This window comes from Cervus canadensis, chromosome 2 (assembly GCF_019320065.1).
Source record: "Cervus canadensis isolate Bull #8, Minnesota chromosome 2, ASM1932006v1, whole genome shotgun sequence".
NCBI classification, from domain to species: Eukaryota; Metazoa; Chordata; class Mammalia; order Artiodactyla; family Cervidae; genus Cervus; species Cervus canadensis.
This window is the reverse complement of record NC_057387.1, coordinates 62302487-62321265: the sequence shown is the minus strand read 5'-3', so window position 1 is coordinate 62321265 and position 18779 is coordinate 62302487. Positions and strand designations below refer to the sequence as shown.

The 18779-nt window shown below is 35.5% G+C and overlaps 1 protein-coding gene across 1 annotated transcript in view; it reads right to left on the bottom strand.

The window, feature by feature from the left end:
- Positions 1-4675: 4675 nt before the first annotated feature.
- The window catches only part of ADGRL4 (adhesion G protein-coupled receptor L4), a 146002-nt gene continuing 131898 nt past the window's right edge, over positions 4676-18779 (bottom strand). The window contains exons 13-15 of the mRNA XM_043460878.1: positions 7971-8062; positions 6438-6606; positions 4676-6076 (exon numbers count right to left, since the gene is read on the bottom strand). Coding sequence (XP_043316813.1) covers positions 6014-6076; positions 6438-6606; positions 7971-8062 — 324 coding nt within the window. The 3' untranslated portion in view covers positions 4676-6013. The remainder of the gene's footprint in view (positions 6077-6437; positions 6607-7970; positions 8063-18779) is intronic.

Below are 18779 nucleotides of genomic sequence, written 5' to 3'. Positions count from 1 at the left end.
AACTCAAACCCTTTTCACTTAAATGAAAATGCTCAAGGAGCTTTGTGGATCTCAAACACATGGCATGATTTTCACTGAATAGTTGCAAGAAATAAACAACCTCTATATCAATGAAAGGGTTATAGTGCTTTGGCTTATCAACATGTGTCCACATCCATCATAAGGAAAAAAATAACTTGACATTTGGTATTTTTAACAATAAAACCAAGCCACATAGCATGGAGACAATTACTCCTGAAAGATACTGAAGTCTTCCAAAGTATTACTGCGTTAATCCAGATTACATACCAGCTGTGAAATTTATGGTCCATCCTTAATATGAAATATTATTCATCATTTAAAAGGAATGAATGAAATATATACATTAGGTCTCCACGTGATAAGAGGTATTTTAAAAATGTGATTTCATACAACCATTTGGATATGATGCTATGAACAGGAAGAAAAAAATGGAAGAATACATACCAGGTAGTTAAAATAAATGGCCTAGTTGAAAGTGTAAGTGGGGCTGGGAGGATAGGAATAAGTGCGCAGAGAAAGGGCAGCAAAGAGAAAAGAAGAAAAATACTTCATCTTAAAACATATCAAGTACACACTTCAAATTGCATATGCATGTAGAAAATACATGTTTGAAAAGTACGTCACACTCCTCCATACCCAAAAGAACATAATTGTAAACAGGGATATTATCCTTGCACTGTATGAGTCTATAGCTATGAAACAGTGGAATATGCTCTAGACTGAGAGGCAGAAATTTGGGTATGAATCCAACCACTTTGACTCTCTATCTGAGAACATCTGAACAAGTTCCTCAGAGTTTCCATGCAGAAGCAGAAGGAGCAATGACTTTCAGTTTAAACGCTAAATTTGCAATTTCCTAGCTGTGTGACTGAGCACATTTCACATTGAAAAATGATGACAAAATTGCATATGTTACTGTAAGAATTAAATGAGATGTGCAATTTAACAAACTGAAATCAAATTTCAGGAAAAACTCCTTTCTTCCCCTTTCTATGCCATTTCTGAGTTAATTCTCTTATATCTGTAGTCTAAAATTTGAAGGCTTTAAGTTTGAACACAGTAATATCTTAACAAGCCCTATTAAGTGCTAAGTTATTCTGTACACCTTGCAAGTGCTATAGTTGTAGTGACTGGGGAAATTAATAAGAACTAAATTAATTAATCTGAGAGGCTTCATACTAGAATGTGCATGGGAGAAGACATTCTAGGTAGCAAAAATCTGAACAGGTTATCTTTCTCGATCAATACTAAATCAATAATGCATGCTCTCCTCAAAGGTTTCATGATGGAAAAATTAGAGAATAATCTTGAAACAGAGAAAAAGCTCATGTTTTAAATCATTAAAGGAGGATGTAATAACTTTAAATATATGAAAAATTAAGAAGTGCAGGGTTATTGTTTAACTTGGGGGGCACTGTATTAAAAAGGGCTGAAAAAATGATGCCATCATCAAAGGAGTATATATAGTATGTTGGTTATGCCTAGCATGAAGATTGTAAAGTATTTGCTTATAGACTTTCTCATAGTTTTTTTGTTATGCTGTGTGTAAATATATATTTCCCTGATCACAGTGTAATCAATCAACAGATTTTTTTATTAGGGGATTATAGTGTCTCGGTTAATATTAAGTTTTTACTCAGTCAGGGATTTTATCTTATACTTCTTTGGTGTCCATTCATCTCATTGTTTGAGGCACATCTTAAAAGTATTAATTTCTTTCATTGAATCCCCTGAAATACTATAAACCTTTCCCATTTGCTAATAAAGAGTTTGCAAATTAATATTTATTAATGAATTTGTGATATATTTTAGAGGTTGAAGAGATTTAAATCTCAAATCCTAGTATTTATTCCTCTCACCATCACGTGAAAAAGTGGTGTGTGTGTGTGCATGTATTTGTGTGTATGTGTGTGTGTGTCTTTAGCCACTCAGCTGTGTCTGACTCTTTGCAACCCTTTGGACTATAGCCTGCCAGGCTCCTCTGTCCATGGAATTTTTCAGGCAAGAATACTGGAGTAGTTTGTCATTTCTTCCTCCAGGAGATCTTCTCCACCCAGGGATCAAACCTGCATTGGGATCCCTGGCTGGATCCCAGGCAGATTCTTTACCCACCGAGCCATCAGGGAGCCCAAAGAATTGATACATGAGGAATAACTGCCAAATGGAAAACAAAGCATTACTTAGTCATTTGGCAAGCTTCTCACAAATTCCCAAAGATCTTCCCTGGAAAAACAGTTGAGCCGTATTGTGAACTTCAGGCTACATTGGTAGCCTAATTCCTCTGCCTGTTCCACTTCACCAATTTGAGATTGCTGGGCATTGTTTTCCACCTAATGACATTTAGAGATAGGCGTGGAGGGCTTTACCTGAGAAAGATGGCTCATCCAATGGGCTTCCAAAATGGGATAGGTAAAGCAAAAACAGCCAAAGCCAGACAGTTTGGAGGGCCCAGACTCTCTTGTCCCATCAACCACATAGTCACAAAACAGAAGAAAGCTGTACCATTGCTTCAAGAAGCAAAAAAGATAAGGTGCCTTAAAGGAAGAACAAAACTTGCTATAAAGAATATCTTGAGCTTGGGCTAAATAACTGCAATACAGCGTGATAAATGTTAAAATAGGTAAGTGGTAGATAGAGTGATGCCACAAAGGTGGAAGTGATAAATTCCTTGTGTGAACCCAGAAAGGCCTCATAGAGAAAGACACATGAGAGGTAAGCAGATGTTTGTCAGAATGATGATGATAACAAGGAGGAAGCTCCAGAAATTTGGGATTTGGTAAACTACAGAAAGTCTTGGGAAAAAACTGAAGAAACTCACAGGGCAAACGTGAAAACCAAGGAGGCAGGGTGTCTTTATCGCACAGACTTTGAGTGGTTTTAAAGTTTTTTTTATGTTAATTAAGCATGTGGTGTGTGGGAATCTGGAGGCATGGGTGATGTCCACGACATGGGGCAGTGTCGCTCTGGGATGCGGGTGAGCCCTCTGACGGTGGGTCACCCTGGGTCCTGCTGAGGCCGAGCTACTGGGCCTCAGGGGACAGGGCTTCACTGCAAGTCCGAAGTGTGTTGCCAGCAGTTGTATGTACTTTTGTATAGCCTTTGTATGTCCTTTTGAATTCAGCACATTAACACTTTCCTGTCATAGTAATGTTCATGTTTGTATTCTAAAAACTGAGCACAGTGAAAAACTTTTCTGAATCCTTTTTAGTTTGAATTATAAAAACAAGGGGAAAATGCTATGAGGCATTTAATGCAATAAACATACATGTATACATGTGCACACACCCATTAAAAAAAAAAAGAGAGATCCTTACTTATCTAATAAAAAGGTAAGTAAGCAGATATGAAATCTCCTGCTAAAGAACAGGGGCTTCATCCAGTGATGTCTATGAGAGGGGTGATGAAAACAAGATAGAGAATTTAAGGTTTTTCTAATGATATAAATACTCACTTATCTCTAAAGATGTCATCACATACTTATTTCCATATTAGCTTCCTATAGTTGCTTTGAAAAATTATGAAAATTATCAACAAACTTTTGGCAAATTATCAACAAACTTGGTGGTTTAAAATAATATACATTTATTATTTTCTTTTTATTTGATTCACAAGCAGCACATTTATTCCTAGGATATAAACAAAAAGAAACCCAATGTAGACCTTCACTTTTGTTTTCCTGTTTCATAGCCTCTCTGAATTATATCTGCTCTTCATTGATGATAATGTGCTCAGTAAACTAAGCACTTGTGACAATGGGTGTTGTTGAGTGGCATTTATTATTTTACAGTTCTGGAGATTAGAAGTTGGAATTGAGTTTCTCTAGGCTAACATGAAGGTTCACCAGGGCTGACTCCCTTCTAGAAGGTCTAGGGGAGAGTCCATGTTCTTGCCTTTTGCAGCTTATAGGCTGCCTGCCTCCATATTGTGGCTCCTGGACTGCTTGTATTTCCAACACCAGCAATGTGTGGCTGAGTATGACTCATGTTGCATTGCTTTGACTGGCTCCCTCTTCTGCCTCCATCTTTCATTTATAAGGAACCTTGTAATTACATGGGGCCCACTTGGATAATCCAGGATAATTTCCTCATGCCAAGGTTAGCTGATAAGCTGTTAGCTGGTTAATTCTTCTCTCCATGTAACCTAACATATTCATGTATTCTAAAGATGCGGATGTGGGCATTTTGGGAGGACCATTATTCTGCCCACCACACATAAATTGTATACACTGATTGAACTGATTACTTTTTCAGTATCGTATTCCAATAGCACTGTCCTACAGTGATAACTATAAAGATAATAGAGCTGACTCATTGGAAAAGACCCTGATGCTGGCAAAGATTGAGGGCAGGAGGAGAAGGGGACGACAGAGGATGAGGTGGGTGGATGGCATCACCGACTCAATGGACATGGGTTTGGGTGGACTCCGGGAGTTGGTGATGGACAGGGAGGCCTGGCGTGCTGCGGTTCATGGGGTCACAAAGAGTCAGACACGACTGAGCGACTGAACTGAACTGAATAACAGGTTATAGGCTAACCATATAAGAGATCAAAAGATCAAATAAAAAGTTATTATCACAGATCTTCTAAAAATGTTTGAGACATTGGGAGGTAGCTTATCTTTCTTGACAAATGACTCAGCCAAGCAGTAGAAGGATTCATTTAGATAACATTTTATTTGTTAAAGCAAGATTTGACAGACTTCATTTTAACAGCTGGAGAAATTAAGTTAAAATCACAACATTTGGTGTATTGGCATACTTTTACAGGTAAGTGCAGAACAATTACATATATTTTGAAATAAAATCCCTGCTTCTATATTTTAATTTTATGATCGGAAGGTAGAAGACTTACATTTTAGGAGATATGTTTTACTAGTGGAAAACTGTCAGAAAATATATTCTCTGTGGAAGTTTATACAGTTCTCAGTGATCTCTTTGTTATAAATAACATTTTTAATGTGTACTTTTCTGAACAGAAAAAAATAGCAATTCACTTTATGAATACTTTCATATTTACAGTGCCCTTTTAAAAATAGTAAGTTAAAAGGGAATATTGCAATGTGAACTATAATATTTCTAAAATTAAAAAAATAACTCAAATATATGAGTCTAATGAGATATAGTATTTTTCACTGCACTGAAATGTTATGGAATTGAATACTTCAGGTTTATATACATGATTTTTACATTTACAGGCATGAACAATATTATATTTTGACACATTTATGTACTTCTGAATAAGCATTTGAAGTCACAATCTGTGAAATAAGTATAGAAAGAGCATATACTTCATTCTAATACTAATGTAAAAACAGAACAGAAATGTTTAGTTTTTTCTTTTGTGAAGTTTTGTGTTTTCTATAGGGATAGAAAATTGATGTAACAAGTACAAGTCTAAGTTGTTTTAGTAAAACTTTAAGTTCAGAACAACTCATAGAATTGTAAGATGTGTTTATTCAATTCTCATCTGGTTTACTAAACAACAAGTCTGCTCAAAATACATCTCACTGTTATAACAATCACTCTCTTTTTACTGTTTCATATCCTACCCCTTCATTCTCTTATGTTCCACTTTCTGTAACAGAGCTCATTACCAAGGTGATAGAGGACTAGTTTCAAAGGCAACACAAGTCACAAAAGTATCAAGCCAGTGGTTTCCTTCAGGACATTCATACATGTTTTGTGTTAGAAAGAAAATCTTTGCTTGGGTGCAGTGCTATAATTCTGAAAAACTAATTACTTTCCAAATATCTGCAATACTATTTTTGACATAGCTAAGTAAGTCATGTAGAAAAGCTTACTATAGCTATATGGTACATAATTTTATTTTGTATTATCTACAGTTTCTACACAGTAAACAGAAAAATGGATTTAAAATATTTGATTACCTAGTAATTAATAATTGGACAGTTTGTTTGAATAATTTTTATACATTGGCCATTTGCAGTTGGGCATTTCTATTTCTGCATAACAATAATTATCCATAGTTCTGTTTACCTCAAACATCCGAAACAACAAGGGACATTTTTGAATAATCTGTAATATTCTTCTTGGATCTAAAAAAAAGAAAAAAATAAAGTAAGAAATGTGAAACATAATTGCAACAATCACATCAAATTATTTTCAAATCACATTAACCTTATATTTGGTTTTATAAATTATTGTTGCTTTCCGATTATCTGTCAGAATACACTCAAGTGAATGTAAGCTGTATTATTTATATTCCTACTAGCAAGTTTTTAAAAGCACATCTTGCTATGAACAATATGTGTCCTGATTATTCCAATGCTAAGATGTACTGCATTTAGGCAATAAAGGCACAAGTCATAAATTTACTAGAATGAGGATTTTTATCAATTTGCTAACTGATGCGACATACCTATACTAGAAGGTTGACAAGGATAACAAATTACTTACCTTTCTAGATAAGATACACAAGAATAAGAAGATGAACATCCCCTGGAAAGCATTGCTGATGGTGAAGAGATAAGCTGTCACTACTGATGCATGCACCACATGGAGAACGCCGAAGATCCAGGTGGTGCCAAGGAGAAACAGGAGGGCAAGAGCTCCTCGGGCACAAGACCTGGAAGAAATGTGCAGTGTTCCCGCTGAGAAAGCTATGGAGACTTAACACACCCTCAGATCCCTCAAATTCTGTAGCAAGTTGGAATAACCCAGAAATCTTCGGTAAAGACCAACAGAATTTTGAAACTGATAAACTCTGCCATAGTTACATGGGACAGGCTAGGGTATACTAGTGCACTGTGGCTGGGACACGTGTCCAAGTTCAAGGCAGCATTATTAAAATCTGGTAGTTTTCGAGAAATTTCCTTAATCTTAAAATATGCTCATCTGGTATACTACAGTGTGTATGCTTTGATTTCAAAACTAACGTTGCAGGAACTTCTGGAGCTAAGACATATAGCTGTTAAGAAGTATTCTCCCTAAGAAACCTTGAAAAATATACCATGTGGATTTAGGTCAGCACATAGGCAGGACATCAAAGGAAGCTTCTGCTTTCCTTTTAGGTTCAGTAGAGAAGAACATGTGAGATATAAAACAACAGTTTTTTTGGGGGGGGTTTGCAATACAGTTACTTCAAAGTAAATTCATGTTAGAATGCTGATTTCTTAAAAAAAAAAAAGCAAACAAAAAACCCCAAAAAAACATAGGAACATACTGTCTTAAGTATTTTCAACTTACCACCTCTGAGTTTTGGTAAAACAACATTCAATCCTGCTCACTGGGGACACTGCCTTGAAAATGAGGCAACTGATGCTTATTTTCTCACTCATTCTTAGTGCAATCATTCTTTACTGCAGAAGATATTTTTGCAGTGTACCACAGAAAATGAGTCATTTTCAACTTTATTAAAACCAGCAACCTACATGTTACTATGAATGGTGAGGAGTAAAAGAAAGTAATCAAACATTTGCTAAATTCTAACTATAAATCTTGTGCAAGATACTGAAACTACAGAAGTGTTCCCAAGCGACCCAAACCTCGGTTGTTTCTAATATTCCCTACAGTACACTTCAGTTTTTCCTGAACAAACCACTTTCAAGGACTCAATAAATCAGTTTTAAAGGGCAGGAGGTGAGGAAAAATCATGGAAGCATGCAAACTAGGAATACAAGAAAGAAACAGCTACTGAGAACTGCTTTGTAGAAGCAGATCCTAAGGCCGACTTTTGTCTTAAAATGTAGTCATTATCTTTTTTTTCCCCAAAGGAGAGTATGTTCAAAAAAGATTACTTTACTTATCATTTGATCTGTGGTGATTACAGGCTTATTAAACATATTAAGTGCTATTTAGCAGTAACTATTTTAAATATGATGGGAGAAAATGTGAAAAAATAATTTAAAAACTGCCTTCCAAAAATTACTTGCACTTTAAGTTATGAAAGCTTTGAATTGCTAAAGAAAATACAATTGAAGAAATACTTACCTTATGTTCTCATAGCAACTAACTTCTCGTTTCAACTCTGCAGTGTGACGAAAAACTTTGTATATGATAACTCCAAATGCCAAGAGATTAAACTGAGAAAATAATTTCAAGAGATAATTTTCATAACAAACTAGATACATATAAATGAAATAAACACGTGGCAAATATATAAAATAAATAGAAACCAACAAACCATGACATTTTTATATATATTAAGAAGCACAAATCCTCTGGTAGACGTATGCAAACAAAGATGCGGTTGATCTTTACAATACCACTGAAAATTGTCAGTACAAATCATAGTGGTACAATTCACCAGATTGTATTAAGCACCTGTTCAAGAATTTCTTCAGATGTTATAATCACATCTACAGATTGATGAATATCATCTTCTGCCAGTAATATGGTTAATATACATATCAAGATAAATTTTGGTTTGAAAAACTTAATGATCAAATTTTTGTTCATTAAATTATGTGCTATTTCTTTGAAAAGAAGTTTTAGTGAAAATTCTGTCAATCCTTTGAAAATTTTAACTGGAAAAGAGAATTTGAAAGGAATTAGAAAAAAACACTCAAGTTCCATCACTATAGAAAGTTTGAATAAATTTTGTTTTGTATGGTTCATCTAGCTATCTCTCTTAATATTATGCTGAGATTTAATTTTCCTAAATGTAACCTCATAAACTTTCAAAATGAATGTTTCAATGAAATATATGTTTGTTTGAAGACACACATTTTATTGATAAATATTTATATTCTATTATCTATATTCCAGAGTATGTGTTATACAGAATGCACAGAATTTTTACCCCTTCTAAAATGACTTTATTATGAAAAATTCCCATTTCTTTTTTTCCTTTTCTTGTACTCTTGGAGATTTGTAAGCCATATTTACAGTGTCAGGGGATTAATTGAGGGATATATTTTAAATGTATATTTATTTTAACAAAAGCATGTTAATAATTTAAAATATTAAAATTATTAAAAAATTTTGTAGATTAATCTTCTATTGAATATATTTCATTAACACAAACAGATTTTTCAGCAGATTTATAACAGCAGTAGCAAAGTGCAGTATTTTAATTTTTGGCTAATTCTTATACTAGGATTTCAGAAACTTATAGATAAATTATGTTTTTTTTCCATATTCTAAAAATTTTACATAGCTTTTGAAAATGATAGGGGTTTCCCCGAAGGCTTAGTGGTAAAGAATCTGCCTGCAATGCAGAAGCCACAGGTTCGATCCCTGCAGGAGCCACAGGAAGATCCCCTGGAGGAGGAAATGGCAACCCATTCCAGTATTCTTGTCCGGAAAAATTTCATGGACAGAGGAGATGGCAGGGTACAGTCCGAAGGGTCAGAAAGAGTAGGACAAAACTGAGGAACTGAGCACACACACACAGCACTGAAAATGGTATTTATTAGTTACTGTTACAAAAGCAGTATAAAATAATAGACCAGATAATTTCATATTGTCATATCTCCATGGAGAGGTTCTTGAGAGAAACTCTTAAGACAATATGGATCTAGTCCCTTCTCCTGCTTCCAAATATTTATTGCTTCTAATTATGTGATTAACAAATTCTTATTAAGTAAGGAGTCTATACAAAGAAAAGAATTCAGCAATTGTAGAGGAGAGATAAAATATATTTAAATTGATCCAGTTGACAAGTTTCACTCTGTTACATGCTCAGACAACTAAATTAAATGACAACTTAATAATATTTAATTTCATAAATAGTCTTTGCTACTTATGAAAGAGAGATGCTTAGTATTTTCTAGACTTCTATAGCGACAGCTTCTTTAAATAAATTTGGGAACAGTTGTATTTTATAAATATATTTTAAATAAGAAAAAGTATTAAAATTTGGTTAGTGTAAATAGTATACTCAAAACATTATTGATTTGAAAATCTTCAGAGAATTTTATGAGGTATTTATATTGAACTTATCTCAACAAAAAAAGAGTTGTAAGATAAAATAACATTAAATTTTAAAATAATTGTTCATTGATGCATAAATTTTCCAAGTTAGTGGTTAACATAATCTTTATTAGAGCTTCTTAAAATTCTAATTTTGATAAAACACACTGAAAAAGTTGCTATTATGGTTTCTCAGAAATGTATATGCATTTTGGATATGCTTTTACATCATATGCTAAAATAGTGAAGAATAAAATGGAACATTCTCTATGGGTGATGTAGTTCTGGAAAGTACATGTTTTCTACATAAAAGGGAAAAATGTTTACACACTTATAAAATAGGTGCTGGTATAGAAACAGGAGACTGATTCTTAGTCCATAAACTTATATTTTCCCAATTATAAGATAAAAGAGCTTAAAGCATTTTTATCAAAAAAGTGTTATGGTTTTATTCAATGAAAACGATCAGAAATACATTGTATCATCCACATTTGATGACAATACCAGTTGCTCAGTGGTAAAAAATCTGCCTGCCAGTATAGGAGAAACCGGAGATGTGGTTTCAATCCCTGGGTTGGAAAGATTCCCTGCAGGAGGAAATGACAACCCACTCCAGTGTCCTTGCCTGGGAAATCCCATGGACAGAGGATCCTGGCGGGCTACAGTCCATGGGGTCTCAAAAAAGTAGGACACAACTTAGCAACTAATCAACAATGCAAGTATATGGAGCATTTTATTTGCATGTATTCGAAACATCTTATAAAGGGCCCACTAAGTGTCTGATATAGTGGTGAGTGCTGGGTACATTTAGCATTTAAACCAGAACTTGATCAGAAATGAGGGAGAAAGGCATTTTATGATGGAAAATGGCATTTTCAAAAAGCCATGAGACTTAAAAAGAGTCAAGAATGTGGTATGTCTTTAAGGAAAACAAAGGGAAGAGTAGCAGGAGGCAAGATAGAAAGAGATAGAGTACTTAGATTTTATCTTAAATGCAAAGGTTTTCTATTCTTTCACTCAAGAATCACTTATGCACTACAGTCCCTTTCCAAAAGAAACTTGCAGTAAAATGGGGGAGATGGCCAGTCAACAGGCATGCACAATATTATTCAGGAAGTGCCATGCAGTTGTTGGCAGAGAAGAGAAGGACACAAGATGACGCTTTAACGTATGATGTCTAGGCTAGTCTTGAATGACCAAAGGAGGACAACACGAGAAAACAAGTGACTTGTCTGGATCTCAGTCGCTGGACCAGCTACATACACTTGCTCGCTCAGACTCAGTGGATTCAGATAAGATCCTTAGGCTCTATCTGACTTTTTCACTTGGAAATCCAACAGACATGATGAATTAAAATGTCAAAAATTAAACTACTGTTCTTCTCCTAAAGAATCTATTTTTGCTGTAAACTTTACCAACTTTTATCTCATTTTCTAGCAGTAATCAAGTTTATTAATCAACAAACCTTTCATCTTTACCTTCAAAACATATTTGGAATATGACCAGCACATAACGTCTTTATATTTCCTTCCTGGAAGAGGACACCGTCATGCCTCTCCTGGGCTAAAGCTTCCTAATTGGTCTCCCTGCTTGCATCCTTGCCTTCCTACAGTCTTTTCTCATTACAGCAGAAAGACTGACATGTTAAAAGGTATGTCAGATCATTTCTTTAGTCTGAACCCTCCAATGGCTTCCTATTTGAGTTAAACCTGAAAATCTCCCAATAGTCTACAAGATCTGAAATGATGTATTTCTTCCTTCAAGTTCTACTTCTCTCTGCTTTGATCAGTTTACTCCACTCACACTGGGTTCTCTGTTCTTCCTCCAGCACACAAAGCATGCCTTCAGGTCACTGTCCTTGCAGGACCCTTAGATATCCCCTTAGCTCATTACCTCACCACCTCTGGTTAATGCTAGTTACCTACCTACAGACTCCCAGGGTAGCTTTGTGAAAAACTGAAACCCAAATGATAAAATCAGATCTGAGTTCAACTGCATGGAAATGCAGAGCATGATGGTATTTTTTTCTGTTTTGGACAGTGCAAATTCTGTATGTCGACATGTTCTTCCCTGGCTTTCGTCAGTAGGAAACTGACAGCAACTTTCCTTAACTATAGTCAAGTTTCTCTGAGCCCTCTTCTTATTCAGGCCTTGACCCTGGGCTTCAGTGCCATTTTTGCAGTGTCTAGTTTTAGCAGGAATTCTGTTGAGTCAGCTTACAGAGGATTTCCCCCTCCCCCCTTGATATATGATCACTTTCAAAGTCTAATCAAATTTTTCATCTCCCATCATTGATATCTGATCACCCTGGCCTGCCATTCAGCAAGAAACCTCTTAAAATAAGTTTAGCAAGAATTCTCTCTACACTTGATGTCTAGTAATTTTCCATCCACAACCCCCACACATAACCTGTTCTTAGGCTGTAAATCCCTGGTTGTTCTTATAGTATTCAGAGTTGTTCTTAATCCCTTCTATTTTGATAGTTTTGGCACCTATCACAATAGTCCTGAATGAAGCCTTACTTACCATTTTAACAAGTATCAGAATATCTTTTTCCTTGATAAAACTTAAAGCCAAATCCAAGGTCATATTATAATTTTTAGCAAATTTGGGATAACTGGAAAAACCTACATTTACTCCTTTTACACTGCCTCATTCTCTTTATTCATAAATATATAAGCTACTTTAAATTCTTTTTCTAATAGAGTTAAGAATTAGTATCACCTAAAGGCACAGGACTTTAATTACTAAGAGGTGGAAATTAAGTTGAAACTCTATGCATTTTATGTGGTCCAGAAAAGTATCTTCTGGGAGGGAATATTTTGTTAAATAAGCATGAACAGTGTGAGATGTGATAAAAAACAAAGAACAAGATTATGTAGAATTAAAAAAAAAATTTCTAATAACAAGAAATAGTTTGCAATTATTCCAGAAGTAATTATTTTGAAAATTGATAGAGAAATATCAATTTAGATTTTAGATTAAATAATTAGAAAGATACTATTAACACTGTCAACAATAACAAACTTGAATGCTTCAGTAAAGCTTTAAAATATAATGTGTTGTTCTTAGTCGCTCAGTTGTGTCTGACTCTGCGACCCCATGGACTGTAGCCTGCCAGGCTCCTCTGTCCATGGGGATTCTCCAGGCAAGGATACTGGAGTGGGTTGCCATGCCCTCCTCCAGGAGATCTTCTCAACTCAGGGATGGAACCCAGGTCTCCCACATTGCAGGCAGATTCTTTACCATCTGAGTCACCAGGCAAGTCTTTAGAATATAATAGAAATAATTACTATTAACCTTAATTAGGAAAATAGACCCTTTAAAATGATTCACACTTTTGCTCATTACTGTTTACCTATGTGTGCTGATTTTAAGAGCTGTTGTTCCTTTATTATTTATCTCTAATGATAACGTCACAAAAGCAAAGGGGCTAATTAATGACTTGTAAATTAACAGTCTTTCATTATCATTTCTGTCTTAATTTTTAAAATACAGTTTTAACTTATAAACCAGGAATCCACAATACTTTTCTAGGAATAAACAAAACAAGGACACTACCTGGTAAATATAATAAGAACTCTGAAATTCACTGAGGTACTTTAGAATACAGAATACAGAAGAGAATAAAAATAGTTGTGCAAAAAAAAACTTTCAAATAATTTCCTTTGCTTCATCTTAAGTGATATTTATCTATACGGATATCTGTTTCTTCACTTCATTGATACGTGCAATTACTTTAAAGTTTGGCACACATACTCTGATGTTTGACAGAAAGCATTAAAATTTTTTAAGTGGATTAGGTTTTTTTTAACTAGAAATTTAAATAGATGGGTTGGTGAGAGAGCAGCTGCTAATTCTTAAAGATTAAGCCTAACAGGGTACATTCAAACCAAGAGCTTCAAACTCAGACTTCAAAATGAAGCATCCCAATCAGTCATTTTTTTCCTTTCTTAGTCTTTTTCTCAATAATTGATGAAGCCATCTATATGCCGATGTCAGATCTCACCAGAAAAAATGAGAAAATTTCTCTTACAGCACTTTTAGTCCCGTGCTTTAATTTTTCACATATATCAAACGTTATCTGGTTCATTTAAGAATGTGTCATGATCACAACTATAATATCCTTTCAAATAGTTTTATTACCTTTAAATTAACTGGCCTAGAACAGAACTGCTTTTGCCATGGACGAAAGTTGGATTTTACTGGCTTACCAAGAGGTTATAAAAAAAGAAGACCCATTCTCAATTCTTAGGCCACTGCAGAGATGGCTGAGTAGTTCTTAATTTAAGCTTTAAAATGAAAAGATAATCTATTAATAATAATAAAAAATCTACAAGCTAGATTGGAATTAAGTGCTGAGAATTTGATCTTCTGATTTTCTTTTAAAAAAATACTTGGAATTGCTCTTTTACATGCTTTGCAGGGGGGTGGTTTAGTTGCTAATTCATGTCCAACTCTCGTGACCCCATGGACTGTAGCCTGTCAGGCTCCTCTGTCCATGGGATTCTCTAGGCAAGAATACTGGAGTTGGTTGCCATTTCCTTCTACAGGGTATCTTCCTGACCCAGGAATCAAACCCAGGTCTCTGGTATTGCAGGCAGATTCTTTACCAACTGAGCTACAAGGGAAGCTCAGGCCTTAATTACATGCCTTAGTTTACATGCCTTAGTTACAGGATATTCACACAGTATTAGGTTATGTGATAAGTGGAATAATATGTCCCCTCCAAAAAAAATATCTACACCCTAACATCTGGAACCCTGTGAGTACAGCAAAAGGGATTTTATAAATAGAATTAAGGTTATAGACTTTAGGATAAGAAAGTTATCCTGGATCAAAAAGGGCTCAATGTCAATATATGAGCCCTTAATGAAAGAGGAAGGCAGAAGAGATTCAGCAGAGAGATGCTGAAGAAGGCGGGAGAGATGAGGGAGAAGTGAAGGTCAGAAAGCAGAGAACCAAGCGGGCCATGAGGCAAGAAATGTGGGAGCCTGCACAAATGGAGTCTGACATCTGTCCAAAAGCCAGCAATCAAATCATCTGCATAAGCACAGAAATAAACTCTCCCCCCAAAGTTTCCAGAATGGCTTTTGCATTGTTTTTAGCCCAGTGAGTCTCTGAGCAGAGGAGTCAGTTGAGCCTCACTGTATGCAGACCTCTGACCTCCCCTACTGTGAATTCACAGATTTGTGGCCACTAAATTTGTAATAATTTGTTATTACAGCATTAGTAAAACACCCTGTGTTAGTTGACTATCACTGATTACCTTGGTATAGATATTAAACCCCACATAGTTACAGTATTTCTTATTTTTAAAATAAAAATTTTAAATCCAGCTTAAAACAAATGCTAATGTATCAATAACTCATATTTATTACTGATGCTCTAGATAGTTGGTGGGTAGTCAATTATATGAAAACATTTACTATTTGTGAAATCTGCTTCTGTGTTTCCTAAAGTAAAAAGATCAAGCCAATTTATAACTTGTAAATTACTTCCTTTTCAGCAAATCATAAATGCAGTCTATACTTTCAAGTACTTGTCACATTTTCTTCATTATAACATTAATACCTACCTTTATAGGTCTTTCTCATAGTGTTGCCAGATTAGTAAATAAAAATATTGGATGACAGTTAAATTTGAATTTCAGATAAATGACAATGTAATTTTTTAGTGTAAGTGTATTCCATACAACATTGAGAACATACTTAAAAAATAATTTGTTGTTTATGTGAAAGTCAAAGCACATGAGCATTCTGTGGTTTGTATGACAATTCTGATTTCATAGCTTTCAAATCATTCTCTCATCTGATCTTTTTTATAATCTGAGGACACTGACTTCACAGTAGAAAACCCCAAGGACATTATCCTCTTAATGCAGGCTGATCTATAATTGTTTGAAAAAAGATCTCAAACGAAGAGGGGGTGAATTTTCAGATATTGCAACCATTGTGGAACCTGAACATGTGTGAATGTACTGAGACTGATAAAATACCCTGAAGGTATATAGTGGCTGAAAGCACATTTAAAAGGTTTGAGCCCAGTAAAGAATACACCCAGACTTGGCAGAACTCCCCCAGGAAATCCTAAGATCTGCAAGATGAAGCTGTGCCAGGAAGCAATTGATTGGGCTGCTGCTGCTGCTAAGTTGCTTTAGTTGTGTCCGACTCTGTGCGACCCCATGGACTGCAGCCCACCAGGCTCCTCCGTCCATGGGGTTTTCCAGGCAAGAGTACTGGAGTGGGGTGCCATTGCCTTCTCCGATTGATTGGCCTAGCACCTGTTAAAAACCTTTCGCTAATAAAGCAATAGTTATAAGACAAGCTGCACCCTGGGACCTTTAGTGCAGTGCAGCAACATATGCACCTGAACACACCTCTCCTCAAGCAACAAAATACAAAGAAACCATATGGGACTAAAATTAAGTGTGGCCGATTCTGGACAAAAGATACCGAGAGACCAACAAACTCAACTGCCACTTTTGAAGAACCTGGAGCAAAAGCAGGGCTCAAGAGCAAAAGCAGGGTACTGACATGCCCCCTGCACACAACACCACCTAAGTGGTGGGCAAGCCACCTAAGCCATCCTTGTGGCCCGACCCCTGAACACCTCCCTGCCCTCACCCCATATATGGAACAAGTTAATGCCCTCAGGGAGCAGGCAAGCAAGGGGACCTGTTTGTTCTTGCCCCTCCTGCTGCAGCAGGGTCTCCAATAAAGCTTTGTCTGAATTTCTTGTCTGGTCTGTGATCAATTTCTGTGATCATTTTCTTTGAAAATGAAATTTTCAAAGTTTAGATGGTAAATTGCGTTAGTATAAACTTAAAGGAAACACAGAAATTGTTTTGCCACTGAGTTTGTTGATATTGTATTAGAACTGTGGAGTAGACTAACTTTCCCCCTACATATAGCCTCATGACACTGCTAGAAAGCATTTATTTCCCAGCATCACAAGCCTCATCTTTTTTTTTTTAATATTCCCTAGGCTTAGTATTGAGCAGCTTTGGGAATATTTAGAATGTCTTCTCCTGAGGCTAGTGCCTGGCACGTGAGACAGTAGACTAATGAGAAATGGGAGTGTAGTTTATAAGTACAGGAAAAGAATATTCAGTAATCTGAAATATACTGAAACATTTGAAAGAATCTGAAAATACAATATATTTAAGTAGGTTTTAAATATCCTAAGAGGAGAGTATCCCTCATAGACTATTCTGGGATATTAACAGTATATTAATGGACATGAACTTGAGCAAACTCTGGGAGATAGTAGAGGACAGGGAAGCCAGGCCTGCTGAAGTTCATAGGGTCACAAAGAGTCAGACATGACTTAGCAACTGAACAACATTAACAATATTCCTGATACTTGACTAATCTCTTAAGGTTTACACTTTAAAACATAGCAATATTCTCCCAACAGGGCTTTACTTCTTGGGTATACAACTGGATGAATAGTTGTTCTACCATTTTTCATATACTCAATATCTAAAATAGAGACTCAAATCAATAAAAAAAAATACTAATATTTATTGTTTTCTATGTGCCAGACACACTATTCTCAGCTTTCTCTATTTATTCATTTATTTAACCCTCACATGAACTTTATAGGATAAGTATGCTTATTCCTCTTAATATTATCATTACAGACAGTCCCTCATTTTTGATGGTTTGGTTTAGGATTTCTCGACTTTACAGTGGTGGGAAAGTGATACGCATTCAGTAGAAACTGTATTTCAGGTTTTGAATTTTGATTTTTCCCAGTCATGTTATATGTGATATGGTACTCTCCTGATGCTGGGTGGTTGGCAGTGAGCCTCAGCTTCCAGTCAGCCCCATGGTCACCAGGTCACCAGGTCACCAGGGTAAACAACCAGGGCACTGACAAGTATCTGCATCCACACACCACTCTGGTTTTCTCTTCCAGTATTCAAGAAATTACATGAGATATTCAATACTTTCTTACACAACAGACTTTGTGTTAAAAGATTTGCCCAACTTTAGGCTACTATAATAGTTCTGAGCATGTTTAAGGTAGGCTAGGCTTAGCTATGATGTTCGTAAAGCTAGCTGTCTGTATTAGATGCATTCTAACACATGGGGTTTAGTTGAGCCATAATCCCACTGTAAGCTAAGTAAGATCTGTATCATTGCATGTATTTCACATTTATGGCAACACAGGCATAGGGAAGTTAAATAACAGGCTCAAAGTGAAACAGCATGTAGCAGAGTCAAGATTCATACCTAGTAGACAAATTCTACAGCTAATGCTCCTAAGAGCTCTGCAAAACTACCAAACTGTAGATGAAGGATAAAGAGAAGTTAAATTGACATCTAAGAGTTCAAGAATTTAACTGCTCAGATGTTTATTTATTTCTGACTGCTAACAGTAACTTTATTTTAGAAATAGTTAAAAGTGGAAAACATTAATGAGTAGCGACTTGGTTAGCTATTTGACATTACTATGCATTGAACTTAGTAAGTCACCAGTGACATTGAAAATATAGTGTTTTACGCCAATGAACCCCTAATGGAGACACATGCCTTCTTGATCTCTGTGCTGTTCAAGTTTTTCCTGTGCTGCTGAACAATAGAGCTCTATAGCCTTTAGAGTTCAAGTGTGGTTACTGGGTTCATGTCAGTGGTCTTATGTAGAATATAAAAATAATCTATTACTACACAGGAAGAACACATTAGCGTTCCTACTGATATTTTTTCCAAGGAAAAATCAAAGTTTACTACTTCAAATATAGAGGACACTGGTGCCATCACTTTTCTACATCACATGGTCACACATCAAATAAAAGCTGTTTGGGGGAAAAAAAAAATATATATATATATATATATATATATATATATATACACACACACAAGCCATTTTGAGAGACAA